This window comes from Chelonoidis abingdonii, chromosome 9 (assembly GCF_003597395.2).
Source record: "Chelonoidis abingdonii isolate Lonesome George chromosome 9, CheloAbing_2.0, whole genome shotgun sequence".
In the NCBI taxonomy this organism is placed as follows: Eukaryota; Metazoa; Chordata; order Testudines; family Testudinidae; genus Chelonoidis; species Chelonoidis abingdonii.
The window spans coordinates 53,836,113-53,851,291 of NC_133777.1; the positions used below are offsets into that span (position 1 = coordinate 53,836,113).

General features: G+C 38.3%; 1 protein-coding gene across 1 annotated transcript in view; it reads left to right on the forward strand.

Annotated features, from left to right (window-relative positions):
- The window catches only part of RORA (RAR related orphan receptor A), a 549,615-nt gene that overhangs the window by 397,229 nt on the left and 137,207 nt on the right, over positions 1-15,179 (forward strand). Inside the window, exon 2 of the mRNA XM_075069562.1 lies at positions 11,920-11,949. Within this exon, the coding sequence (XP_074925663.1) occupies positions 11,920-11,949 (30 nt within the window). The remainder of the gene's footprint in view (positions 1-11,919; positions 11,950-15,179) is intronic.

The following is a 15,179-nucleotide window of genomic DNA, read 5'->3' on the forward strand; positions in this document are numbered from 1 at the left end:
TTCCAAGGGGCGGGGGAGACTGTGGGAACTATGGGATAGCTACGCAGTAGCTACCCACAGTGCACCACTCCAGAAATCGACGCTAGCCTCGGACCGTGGACGCACACCACCGAATTAATGTGCCTAGTGTGGACGTGCACAATCGACTTTATAATATCTGTTTTATAAAATTGGTTTAAGCTAATTCGAATTTATCCTGTAGTGTAGACGTAGCCTCAGCAGTGTTTCCAAAGCTATACAAAGGATAACAATCATCTCCATACCTCCATGCAGTAAAAACACAGCACTCCAGGACTAAATCAACAGTACCACAAGAAGCTCAAATAAAGGCAACATAGAAATAACCCTTATTTTCAGTTCAAACATTGATCATAAAAGTGGATCTTGTCCATTACCATCTTAACTGTGATTCTTAAGCACCTTGCCATTCATTATTAGTAAACAGAAGGTTAGCAACATACAGCACAACAAATGTACAGAGACATAGTATGGTGTTCCACAGATACAGTTTATCTCACAGCATCTACCAATTTGCTGTATTTCCAAACTAGTAGATAATTCAGAGGTGGAGTTCAAAGAATGTTTTAATCATTATTCTGAACTCTATGCCAAATCGAATTTCATGTTTATAGTCAATGCTTCCCCTCCTACTTTTGAATCAAAATGCTCAGTGCTAATTTCCATTTTGATACAAAACTTTGTGGCCAGTAAAGGAGTACTGGCTTCATTCAAACATTTTATAATGTTTGCCCGTTATCCCAATTTTGCCCAGTAGTTTGAATGCTACAGAAGCTGAAATACCATTTTGATGTGGATTCCTTTAGAAAACATACTAATGCCTTAATGCTGGACTTCCAGGAGGACTCCCTTTTGCCAGCAGTTGTTCAGTATTTGCAGTAACCACTGGCATCAAGGGACGGAAGAGGTAGCATTTGTATTATGTCATGCAAGAGAATTAGTCTTCCTTTAATTCATTAGTAAATTATATTTGATAATCCAATTTAATGGTCAGTGTACAAATTAGACTTCCTATACATAAGCTGTTTCAGAGAACCTACCAATGTTCTTCTTTTAAATGAGCAAATTTCCTTATTTGAACGGGGAGAAATCCTCTGTCTGTTCAAAGTTCTGACTGTTTTGGGAAACAACAATGGTAATGCTGTTATTTGTGTAGGATAATGAAGGGTGTGTCCTTTACTCAAAACCATTACAATCTCCATGACCCCTAGAATTAAATTTAAAGAAGTCCAAGGATATGGGCATATTCAACTAAATCCAGAGAGAGTGCTTAGTTTTTTAATACAAATGAGCCCAGCTGCAGAGTTTGATTCAACATGAAAAGTTGACCATGTTTTTTGATCCAATTTTTGATTCAACCTCTGATAAAGACTGAGGTTAATTGCATAGATCCAGAGCTGAACTTCCCCACAGTCCTGAAGTGTTCTGTAGTTTTGATTTGGGACTTTCTCTAGCATTAAAGCAAACTTCAGTTCTTCTGACTTGTAAAGTATTTTTTATAATGTACATAATGCATTGGACTAAATAAATTAATGTTGCAAGTTTTTATGAATCTAGAACAGTGTTTCCCAAACTTGGGATGCTGCTTGTGTAAGGAAAGCCCCTGGTGGGCCGAGCCAGTCTGGAGGGCCGGGCAATCGCGGCTCCCACTGGCTGCGGTTCGCTGCTCCAGGCCAATAGGAGCTGCTGGAAGTGGTGGCCAGTACATCCCTCAGCCTGCGCTGCTTCCAGCAGCTCCCATTGGCTTGGAGCAGTGAACCGTGACCAGTGGGAGCCACGATCGGCTGGACCTGTGGACATGGCAGGTAAACAAATCATCCCAGCCCGCCAGAGGCTTTCCCTACATAAGCAGCGTCGCAAGTTTGGGAAACACTGCTCTAGAGAAATGATATTTTACATCAACATGATACATATTTAGTGCCTTTCATCAGGAAGGATCCCAGATACTTGAAGTCAAACTGATATGCCAGTGATCCAGCACCAACATGTCTGTTTTACCCTGGAAGTCCACCGTACTCTCCATGGCTTCAGGAGGCACTCCTGCAGTCTGCTGCTTAGGGCATCCTATGCCTCCCTCTTTCTCTCCCACTGATTGCAGCTTCCTCCCTTTTAAAGGCCTTCTCCCTATCATACGAGATTGACAGGATCAGAAGGGCAGGGCCAGCCCTACCACCACGGCCTCTGTGGCACCTTCCTCGTCTGTGTGGGGTTTATACACCCCATCACAGCCTGTCTCGTAACTTTTGAATGCTTGGGGTTGGCACGGCTGTGTACATTAACAGGGCAGTGCAGAGATGGAAGGCTGCTTTAGATTGCATGATTAAATAAGGTATTGCTTCTAAATGTAACTTTTAATAAATATATGCTGGCATTTTTGTTTTATGCACAAGGTCAGGGGAACAATCAGGAAAAGTTAACCTTTTATGATCCAAGATAGAAAAAGAAACAACTCCCACGGTGTCATTAGAGGAGTAATACGTGCTACAGGATGTCCAAAATACAACAAATATGCCTGAAATCAAGAAGCTTCCATTGCTTCATAGTATCGAGCTGCTTGTAGTGATATCAAACAGTGAGCTTGCTAAAATTATACTAATAGTTAAACAATTCACATTTTCTGGAATGTTCTTTTTGTCTAAAATCAGACGTAGTGGAAAGAAAGTGGAACTCAAGTCAAATGAATCAGGAAGGGCCAACCATAAGGAATGATTCCCCTCAGGAAGCTGCACACATTACAGAGCTCCTTGGCTGCATATCTAGTGCAGGTTAAATGAATTGTTCCCATTAGTGAGGTGATAGGACAGCTCCTTTAAATGAAGGAGACTCTGTGCTTTGAATGTCACTGCAAGGAAAAGGTACAGGGCTTATAGAGAGGGTGTCTGTCGCTTGTGGCAATATTTTACTGTCATAATTAAAACTATATAAAATGATGGCTTATACTAAGACTCACAGTTAGGATAAAATATGTAATAAGAAGGCCTCTGTCAGTTTTTAAGAGCTGTACGATTTCTTTATGGTTTGTAGCTTATCTTATGAACAATAGTGGAGGGGGTGTGTGTGGATTTATAGAACACTGTACATTAAACTGAATTTGCTCCCCATAATTGTGTTGCACTGTAAGACTATTTTTAAATCCTCACTTCATGGTTTGCTCAGTCAATTGTGTAATTACTAGTCATTAAAACAAAACTAATTCAAAGTTTTCCTATGAAGCTTCCTGCTGGATCTATGTTCTTTTTTTAGATACAGTTCTAAATTGTATTTTACTTTTAATACACTAGGTAAAAATAGGGAAAATAAGTTTAGGTCCACTGTATAGAAATATATACTACGCTGATGGTTGCCATATAAAAATGTAAAGATTTTTTTAATATGTTTTGTCTGTCTGTTTTTTCTTCTCTATTTCATTACTTATTTATGGGAGCAAAAGAAAACACTTAAAGGTCTGAAAGACCCTCCTTGAGATAAGGCAAGTCCAAGAAAACAAGTGCCGGACCACAAACTTCCTTAAAATTGGGGCTTAGCTCATCAGTTTTCCCAATTAGTTAGACCAGCAGTCTCCATAAAAGGGGAACCAAACAGTTTAATCCACTCCAGAGGAGCTCTGCAGGAGTAAAGCTTGACTCTGTAACTCAAGGGGATATAACCGATCTTCAGTTAACTAGGAATTAACTCAGTTAAGATCTAGCAAAAATTGCTTTTTTCAAAAACCAGGGTTCCACTGCAATGAAGAAGTATGAAATGTTGCTTTCATGATCAATACAAGCAGAAGATTTTCTGCACAGGATCTGGCCAGTGTTGAAGTTTCTCCTGCCACTGGCAGTGGCTAATAGCTGATGCTTTATGGAAAGAGTTTTTAAAAAAATGTAGCTGGCCAGTTGTCCAGTGTTATATACTGGGGAGAATGTTGTGTGCCAACTCTTCTGGGCGTCAGTGTAAACTGTTTTGGTTATCCCTAAGTGCACGTGTGTAATAATCGCATTATCCTAGTACCAAACATTTAAGGGTGGATAGTGATATTTATCTCTAGAGTCAGACTTTTGTACTCTGGAATTTTGGCATCTGAGGTGGGACAGTAAGAATTTATGAGGTGGGAATGTTGACAGCAAGTATCAGCAAACGTTCTAGCAGGGTTAGGGTTTCTACAAAGTGAGAGAATAGCCTTCGTAACAACAATGACATTTGTTCTTTTTTTGATGCATATTTTGGGTTTTTGGAGGAACAATAATAGTTTTATTACTTTTTTCAGAGGTGAAGTCACTTTGAGGTTGTAGGTGCTCAGCCTTTATGAAAAATGAAGTTATTAAATGGTGTGCCCAGATCACATAACAAGTCAGTATCAGAACCAGGAGTGATTTGACTGGAAGTCAGATGGTGTTGCCAGGTGCTTAACACTTGCTTAAATCAGGCCATTAACCTCACTACAAAATGAGGATGATACTCAACCTACTTTTTAAATACTCAGTGTTTTCCCATCTGTAGGTCTCATACTATCCCCATTTTACATATGGGGAAGCTGAGGAGCAGAGTTTAAGCAATGTGTCTGGCGAATCTTGTCTGGGCACACAGGTGATCTGTATTCCAAATATAGTTGGAATTTTAATAACCACAACAGAGCTCCATTGATAGAAACAAGGCAGGGTGTTGACAGAACTGGCTATAGACATGGGATAATCAGGACTGGAGTAAAGCAAGCGGGGGTCCCTAGATAAATGGCTCGCTTCATGCCTCTGGCCCTGCGTTTATATTGTGACGTTGACCACACCCTAGGGTAATTGTGGCAGGGTGTTTTCCTCTGTTGCAAGGGAGGCATGGCAGTACCATGGAACTCCCTTCTTTCCCCACCAGGACTGGCAGCAGGAGTCCCTTCTCCTCTTCCGGAGAGGCAGGGGCAGCAGGATGGGGGATCCCGGTCCTTACCTCAACTGCTGGGCTTTCTGCTTGGGTGGGAATTGTTCCAGGTTGTCTGCTGACATCACTGCAATGATTACACTTGGTTCATGTTTGCAAAGCAGTTCTCCCTAACTCTGAGGGTTAGAAACTTGCTTTAAAATAAATAAAGTCAAAAGTGAATTAAACACTTAGGAATCTGTGTCTCATTGGATCTTTAGTTCCTAAGTGACATTTGAAAATGGGATTTAATATTCCTGTGTCATTTAGCCTCTTCTGAAAAGGTTACCCAAAGTGCCCAGGCCTTCATCCAGCCCTCAGAAGAGTATGCAGCATTTCCAGTTCAGCCAGGGAGTCAAAGTCCTAGATCCTCAGTGGTATTTAGGCATCTAGCTCCATTTGAAATTCAATAGGAGTTGGGCACCTAAGTACCTTTGAGGATCTGAGCCCAAGAGACATTGAGTGCTCCCCCTGTACACTATTCTTTATAATAAAAAAGCATGAGCTAGCCCTAAATAGAAAAGCTTTGTTTCTGCCATGGTGAGCTGCTGTTCTATCGGTAACAGCTAGACGTCCCCTTTTCTGTATGAGCAAGCTTTAGGAAAATGAAATCCTTACAAAATATTTTTATGCTCATAATTTCTAAACTGATTTATTTAAAAAAAGCTTTTATGTAATTATAGAATGCTTGATTGTTCTTATATTCCTGATGATTTGATGTCTAGTGTATGTTGTCCTTGCAACCCTAGCACATAATTTATTTCTCTTTAGAGTGAACTGTAAGCATTAGTATCCATTAACAATTTTTGAAACAAAAGTACTTGGAGCACTTTCAGTAATATGTACTGATTATCATTAACAGCTCTTTTGTCCTGGACAAGGACATTGTTTTGTAACATCATTTTGTTTGGTCAGACTCACTCAGCCTGCATTTACAATACATGTGTGCATTTTACTTTTACCTTGACCATCATAAAAACAGTGCTAAGAAAGATTGTGTGACTTCTTTGAGCCAGGGAGCCCTATGTACTTTATATAAACCATTGTTAAACATTCTAAAGGAATGTATTCCTGTCTGAGTATATTCCAGTCTATTTTTCAGCTTTGCCAGGTTCTCTGCAAGCACCCAAGTGTTATGTATAATCTACCACCTTAATTGCTAGCTTCTAACAATGATAAAGTAAAAGAGAAGTGGAGTGATGGATAGAAACACAGTAGGATCCGGAAGATTGTAATACATTTTCTTTTTGATTTTACACAATACATCAGGCGGGAAGCCTAGAGTTAAAAAGTTTTAATGTTTTTAATTCCATAATGACAGGTTTATAATGTGCCATAAAAACACTAAGTTCCAGAATTTCCCAAAGTTACAATGCTGACTTCCTGATTTTTGTAACCGTGCCATTGATAAACAACTAATGTTGGCTCAAAGAGATGAGCTAGTATTATAAAGTCAGTTTAAAGTAATATTAAATAAAGAAAATGAAACATTATCCTGATTGAAGCATTCCGAAGCTCAGTTACATGGTCTGCCTTTCTAAAGACAAATTTTTTAGAACAGTTTTCTCAGAGGGTTAAGAAAACTATATGTAACTACTGCACTCAAGCAAATATTCCCTTGGATGTTTTAGAGAATAATGAATTCTGCCAGATGGGACATTTTACTTATCATTCTATACATCAAAGTACAGAAGTTTTCCCCTTGAAATATGGAAAGTTGACAATTGTACAATAGCAGTAATGATCCGAGTTCACAGACTAAGCAATGTTTCATTATGCTTCTTTAGACATTATTTGGGTGGGCAACTCTAAGAAATAGTTTATGATGTATAAAATGTTTGGGGTTTTTTTATTCTCAAAAAACATTTTTATCTCTATTTGAAGTTGGCTAGTGAAGGTCATATGGCTAACTGCTTGCAAAATGATATCCTATCCTTGTTGCTAGGTATTCTTCCACAAGTTCATTCCATACAGAGACCTGTTTTTGTAAGTATCACCCATAATGGCAAATGATGTGTATATATAGTGGGAGTGGGAAAACGGGTCTCATATAAATTCTTTTCACTTAAAACAAAATGAAATTGCTTGTTGCCACATAGAGAATTGCATAGTAACTTGGCTAGGATTTGGCATTGATTGGGAATGTCCAGACACACTGCTGAAGTGATAAACACTGTGATAAGGTAATATTGAAACTTTCACTCACTGATAACCGTGTCAATGATATACTGTGGTATTTTCGTGGCATTTCCTTTGCTTTACTTTGAAGCTTGGGCAGTTGAAACTAGAAGATCTTTCTGTATTAGCAACACTGAAGCGGTTTGTTTTTTGTTTTAAAATTTGAATGAAAAATTGGCAATAATCTGATTTTAAAATTTGAGTTTTTCTTAAATAACATTTTTAACTGGGGTCAAAGGATTGTGTATATCCCCAGTTGTTTACAAAAATAACACCTGGTGCTTTATTTTAGACACATCTTGGAGTTTGGTCCTGTGCTGAGTTGTGGATCATCCATGCCATTTCCATTTTACCATATGCATTTTTCCATTGTATTCCATTTTCCATTCCATTTTACAAATTTAGGGTCCAATTCTGCAACTATTTAGGCACACAAGTAATCCCATTAAACTGAATGGGACTAATCAGTGAGTAAAGTTGATTATATGCATTAGACTTTGCAGAGTTAGATCCTTAAGTGATCCCATTGATTTCACTGGAATTAACTGCTTCTGTAAAACTAGTGAGATATGGCCAATAGAATAGAAATAGAAATCTCGACATTAATAGAGTTAGCACTGGTGGTGAACGATGTAAAATTCACAACAGTGCCTAGTTTATGCCTCATATCGACAGATTCTTCAGTTATTTGTACATTTCCCTTCATAACACACTTTTAATTGTCTATTTCTAGGAGATTATTATACTTAGGTGGTTAGAATCATTATGCCTTTGTTTTCCTTTTGTAATACTAGACAAGATATGCTACAATGACCTAGAAATGCACAGCATATTTATTGTTAAAGCACTGGTTATAATGTATCCTATCTGATTAACTGGTTGGATGTCCCAGTACCTTTGCTGTTCAGCATTTCTTCATGTGTAATTATTTATGTGGGAGGAATCTTTACATTTACAAATTTAAAAAATATTTATTTAAAAATATAATTAAGATTCCTAGTTAATTTTACTCTAGTCTTGTTGAAATCAATGGCAAAACTCACACTGATTTCATTTGGACCAAAACTGGTTTCAGCAAAGGCTCAATTAAAAGTAATACCTTTGGTTTATACACAGCTCATGCCAGTGTAATGCTGCAGAAGACACCATCATTGACTGCAATCAAGATGATGTATGTTTTTAAACAGATCTAAAAATGTGTGTGTAAAAGATCTTAAGCCTTACTGTCTGTTAATCGGTAATTATTACAGATACATTTGATTAGATAAATATACCACCACACCTGTTTAAAAAAATTAAGTAGAAAGATATAAACGTTGAATTTCCATCAGTGCTTCACGTGTCAGGAGAAAGTAGTCCCTTGGTCAGCAAATACAGATAAGTCTGTTTTGTGCTGTGGCAAACCCTATTGTGATGAGGCTGTGAGTAATCAGAAGTGACAGCATAAGCACTTTCTGTTCAAAGTGATTTTACTGAAAGCATTATTTTCTTAGAAGAGTACACATATGGCTCTCATAATGCTGAAAAAGCACTGATGTATCAATTTATTAGCACTAGAGTTCTGAGAGAGAGTTGCAAATCGAGTTCAAATTAAAATCTCTTTTTTTCCTCTGTGTTTGTGATGCAGTAGAATACCCCTAAGATTGTAGGGCCTAGTCGAATAGGCTGTGGCAGAGATGAGGGTTTCTATTGAGGAAATGTTAGGAAAGATCATAGTGATGACTTCTGCAAGGAGCCGTATGTGCTATTCTGTAGATCAACCAAGAAAATGGAAAATAACAAAGACTTTCTCTCTTGGGGGAAAAAATGTGTGTTCTTGATGAGGGCTGTAATTTCAAATTCAAGTAAATAAGGCCTTTAAAAAGATCCAGATATAGAAATGGGTGCTGCAAAGTATCTACAGATTTATGTAATGTGATTTAGATGGTTAGGCCAAAATCAGATTGGATGCCTTGGCCCCCTCCTCTTTTCTCGTACACACTCATAGCCTCAAGTAGCATCTCTATGCTGATGACACATCAATGTATCTTTCCTTTCCTGACTCATCTCTGTCCTTCCAATCCCTGTCTGGTATCTTCTCCAAGATGTCCTGACTTCTGCAACCTCCTTCTCTCTGGCCTTTCTGAAAAATGTTACCCACACTGATCATTTTAAGATGTACCTGTTAATAATATTTTGGTTCACTCTGACTGTGTCATCTCATTCTTTGAATCCTTGCACTTTTATCAAATGAATTGTGTTCAAGCTTCTTCACTCCACCTTCAAGAACTTTCCCAGCTGTGCTCCTCTCTACTTCTCTGCTTATCTCAATGTGTTGCTTCCACTTCCCCCTCCTCAATTATGAAAATCAGTGGTGGATCCCTCAGCACTTTTATCCATTCTGTCCCTTATGTATAGAGCATCACCCATCTTTACTCTCTCCTCCTTCACACCCACTTTTGGTGCACTGCCTGCATGTTATCAGCCATGCCAATGATGGTGAAGTTGTGACACAGTTAAGGAAATTTGACTTTTATTTATTAAATATAAAGCTGTAGGATTACTTTGAACCTTATAAGTAGGTTTGGCAGAATTCAATTATTTTTTATAATTTTGACAGATGATTGTTATGGTTATTTTTAAGCATTTTCCCTCGATTTGTATTTCTTTAAATTTTCACAGTTGTGGGAAATTATGGGAGGGGGACCAACAATAATTATGCAATGACAGTAAACGTTGAGATTCAAAAAGTTAAAGCTTGATAGATGCTAAAACAAATGTCAACATCCCTGTGACAGATAATATAACTGCATGCAGTATATTTGAGTGAACATGCTGTATTACATTTGTGTATCACTCTGGGCCACATTTTTCTTACTTGGCCCATCTGTAACTTTCAGTAACCATCGAGGGAAATGTTTGTGTATGTACAGTGTAATCTACATTTACCAGTAAAAATCTAATCCTTTCAAGTCTGCCTATAGCTGTGCAATAGCTACCTAACTAATCACAACCTTATTATTGTTACTCTTGCCTTTCTTCTCTACTTCAAGTCTGTTGTTTGCCATGCTTGTTGCTCAAATTATATTACAAGGTCTTTGCGGGCAAGGACCGTGCTTCTTATGAGTTTTGTCCAGTAGCTAGGATGTTCAGAACTTTGTCCTGAGAAGGATATTTGTGTGTTGCCACGCTAGAAATAAATAATCAAGTTTAGGCACCTGAATAGATGCTGACCATTGAGAATTCCCATTGGCTGCAGTGTTCAGCACTTCTGAGTTAGGTCTCATCGTCAGTTTTGCCAGCTTCTGTGATATTTGTAGTTAGTCTGGAGTCGTGTTATTGTGAAAATCTCAGCTTTCCCTTAAATTAGTTGTGGTTATGGAGAAAATCTTGAAAAAGTGAAACCTAAAGTCTGAAAAACCAGCAGGTAATTTAAAACTCTTTTTTTTAAAAAAAAAAGTGCTCGTGATTTTAAGTCAATCTTGTGATTATTTTTTTTAGGAGGCCTTAGGGTGACCAGATGTCCCAATTTTATAGAGACAGTCCTGATTTTTGGGTCTTTTTCTTATATAGACTCCTATTACCTCTACCCCATCCCGATCTTTCACACTTGCTTCTGGTCAGCTTAAGAGGCCTGTGCCTCATGATTCTTGAATGCTTAGAGTTGGCAATATTGATTTAATTGTGTGTCAAAATAGAGACAATTTGAAAATGTCATCTTTAGAAGTTAAGTATAAATTTACAAATATCATCGCCTGTTTTTTTGTAAATTTTTAGAATTCACTTTGTCCCGCTGAGAAGTTCCATAGCAAAGTAAGAGGGCTAAAATAAAAGCTTACTCCTGTATAAATTTGTTTTGGAGGTCAAGGAGATAGAGAACTGCCTTACTTTTATACATTGCAAGCAAAGCCAATCCAAGATTTCATTACAGGTCTTAATCATGAACTAAAAATTTCAAATACTTGTATTACCTCCAGTAGCCTCTTTCCCCTCTCACAGAATGCCCTCAAAGGAGAGTGAAGCTTAAATAATGAGAGCTCAGAGTATAGCACCAGTTATCTACTAAAGTGGAGACAACATTGTTTATATTCAAGCATGAATTCCGATGACATTTAACAGAGTTAATGTTATCTTTATTTGGTATTATGTATCTTGCCTAGTTCCATTTGTTTTGTTGCATTTTTTAAAATGTCTCAAATTTCACTGGAGTCAGACCATCCCTGCTGACTAGCAACACAAGCCTCTTTGGCATAAAAACATCTTTATTACTTCAACAATATATTTAACAGGTTATATCTATTTTGCTTCCAGCTTAGAATAGCAACCAATAATGCCCATATTCATAATGCTGTTTATTTGGTTTTAATGAGCATGATCTTCAGCGTGCAGTGAAAAGACAACTTGAACTTAATGACCATAGCAAATGAATTGCTGTCTTGTCCAGATCTTTTCTGTCCAGGTAGACTGATGTGCATTGGTTGGTCTGAGTGTGGGAAAATTCTTTACCATGGGAAATAGATGGTGGGGGCCCTCTGAATGTAGTATTGTGCCTTTTAGAACAGCCACATGTCTCAAGACAGTTTTAACTTGAAGGCTTTTGGTCAACAAAATGTCAGTGGATACGTAGCTGAGCCTTCATGTATGGGGAGGAGGATGAGGATACAAAATAACATTAAAACATGCACACAAAGAAGGGAGATACTCCTGAATCTAATTTTGAAATCAATGTGATGTTCATCCCTCTTCTATAGAGGCAGCCACATGTCTGTGATAAAAGAGTTTAACAATGAAATATGTATCAAGAGTTTACACAATGGTGACTTTCCTAACGATGGTATCATTTCTTCCCTCCAGGTATTTCCGTAACAAAGAAGACCCATACATGTAAGTAATATCTTTTGATTTGGCCTTCTCTTACAAATGGAATTTATCGTAGTCTGACTGATGTGCCTCTCAGACTATTAACTGCTTGTCTGATCTGGGGAAGTTCCACTTTACAAACTCTTGTGTGCTTCCCAAGACAGAGGATGAAATTTCATCAAAATTAGTATGCCGTGTATGTGTGTTGTGGGGCAGAGGGAGGGAAGGGAAGGGGTTTGAAGAGGCAAGGCAAAGCTCTGGGTTCTGATGTATGTGCCTTTCTAGTCAACTGGTAACTAGTTTATCCTGAAGCCAAGGGAGCGGACAGTTACCTTCTGATCTCCCTTCATTTGTGTGCCTGTTACATATGCGATATGCTTCAAATGAAAACCTATTTTTATTTTAAATTTCCTCCCCCCTTTCTGTCCACTAGTCTATAAGTGAGATGATGATGTGCTTGTGCTTAAGGAGAATTCTGGTTGGAAAGGAGACATTTTTCTGTTAGGCATCCATATACACAGCCATCGTAAATGTCATTGTGGGAACTGATGTGGATGTGTGCACTGACTGAATACATATTTACTCCGAGTCCGCCTCGTCATGGACAGCTACTTTTGGGATCAGATCACATTCTTACTCCACAGTGAGCCAAAAACTCAGAGCTGAGGAAATGTTACGATTTGGTACTGGGGAGTGATATTATACACTGCTACGTTCCGAAATCATTAGGTCATGGAAGTCAGGTAGAGTGAAGTGATTGCACTTGCCCACCATTTCACGTATCCATAGAAGGGGGAAAAATTAATGGAGATAGAATTTGATGCATGCCTCATATGAGTATCATACACGCTGCAATGCAAGACTTGTTAGGATGTATTTTAACAAAGACAAGCCTTAGAGGTGTATTTACCACAGCTTCACAGGGCGAAACCAGTTTCATAAAATATCTTACATTAATTTCACTCCTACTTCATTCATCATTTTAAAATATCCATGCTAAGAAAAAACACACTTTAAAATCATGTACCACTAAATAATCTTATCAAATTTAAGAATAGATTTATAGTCTACGGTTTGTTGATACAAGACATTCTGATGTCACGTTGCTTGAAACGTTAAATGTCGCAAACTTATTTAGAGCACAGTGATGATCCTCTGCATAGGCGGGTTTAGTACTAAAGACTCATTTTTAGGGTCAGATTCTCCCATTGGATGTATGGATATGTGGTTCCCATTGACACAAATGGGAACTACACATGGGCATCTGAGGGAAAAATTTGGCCCTTAGCTTTTGGTGAATATTTGAGCTCATGCTGACTGAGATTGACAGTACAGGAGACTGAAGTCCTCTGTATATCCGCAGGCCAGGCATTGTACAGACAGCTTCCTTGCACAGCCTTGCCCATGAGCTCAACCCTGGCCTGGAGGGACCACCCTCTCTAGCGGTGGTAAGTAATTCAGAATTTATGCTAGCTCAGTCCTGGGCCTCTCTTGCGCAGAGGCTAGTGATTGTGCTTACTGTACGTGGTGGCTTGTGACATGGACTCCCAGTCCACCTGGAAATAAGCTGAAACCACCAGACTATATATTTTATATACAGTAGCGCCTTTGACTGACCCGCTGTCAGGAACGCCACTTCTCCATTTTCACTCCGTAGTGCCATATATACACAAAATTATACATTAGCCAGAGACCTGAAGATTGTAGGAAAGACTTTCTTGATCCATGTCAGACTAATAAGGAATTGTCCTCGCTTATGCTTTAATGGATTGTGCGTCTGAGGCCTATTATGGAAAACAGTCTTGTTTTGGAAACCTAATTTGTTGTACTGGATGATTTATGCTAAGTCACTGTTGACAATGCTGACTAATGATGGCAAAGTGTTGTTTTCTATCAGTAACAGTGAAAGATATTCTGATTCATAGCTTGCAGAAAAGCAAAGCTTTGTTTGTGTTCTATTATGTATATGCTGTTACCGATCACACATATGCCCTATGAACAAGCTCAAGCAGATATTAGAGGCCCTATTCTTTGGCATCACACACACGAAGAAAGATCTACTTGTCTGTAATTTAAAGAGAATTGGCAAAGTGTGGTTCTTACTTTGCATATTGGTACCTAGCAGATGTTTCTATACACTTTTCTGACCATAATAAGCAAGTTGTCTGAGCAATGGAAAGATGAGGATCGGAATAAAATGAGTAATATACAATAGTTGTAGTGTAGTCACCATTTGCAGATTCCTTCAACTTTGATTGAAGCTCCTTGAGAACTAAATGATACTGTGACTAATTCTCTTAAATCAGGAATTGATTCAGACTATGCATCCTTAACAGTTTGTCATAATGCACAATAAATTTGTCCTTTTTCCTATCATTGCACAGAAAGCAGCTTAGAGATTAAAATGTCCAGTTGTGGAATAGTGTCAGACAAGTGTAGTTTCACATCGGTACCCAGATGTAAGAATCACAAAGCAAATCTGAGCTGTTATGGAGCCTAGTAATATGCAAATGAAATGACAATCTTCTCTGACAAGCATTTTGTGTATTGACTTACGCCAAATTATTGTGTTCGTATATTTAATCTATTTATCCACAGCATGCTCATCACCATGAGCATAAATTTAACAAAAATAAGACAAGTTAAATAGATTAGGATTTCTCTAAGGAAAATCCAAAAGCATTCTTAAAAGCAGCACATGACGTGGGTGCTGTATGTGATACTATTTAGCAATCCAGCAAAAGTTCACAGTTCTATCAAACTAAGTTCCTCCAAGTTCAAAGGCATTTGCATGTGCTGATTGGCTAAAAGCCCGGCACTGATTTTAGAAGAAGAGTTCTAATGACCTTCAGACCCAGTTAGTCGTGTGTTGTAATGTCACTTATTCTAGTAAACGTGCCAGGAAGTTTTGGCTGGTTATATGGAACATAGCCATGTTGAACAGCAGATTAGCTCTGTTTGGATATCATCCATTGTGTTGGGTTGGAGTAAGTACTGTTGAAGAGCCTTATGTCTCCCATCTATTTAACTAGCTGAATAAAACCCGAGAGATTTAAACTCTTGCTAGTACAACCTGTCACTAATGCTCTGTGGTTATGTTTCACCAAGTAAAAATGCACTGTTTCTCTCTGGCAGCTTCTGTAATGTCATCTTTATATTATATCCTTTGGGAATTTGTGAGTTACGATACTTGAAACCCTACAAAAGAGTGGTGTTCTTCCAAGCTTTGCCCACACAAGAGACTGAGGAACCGC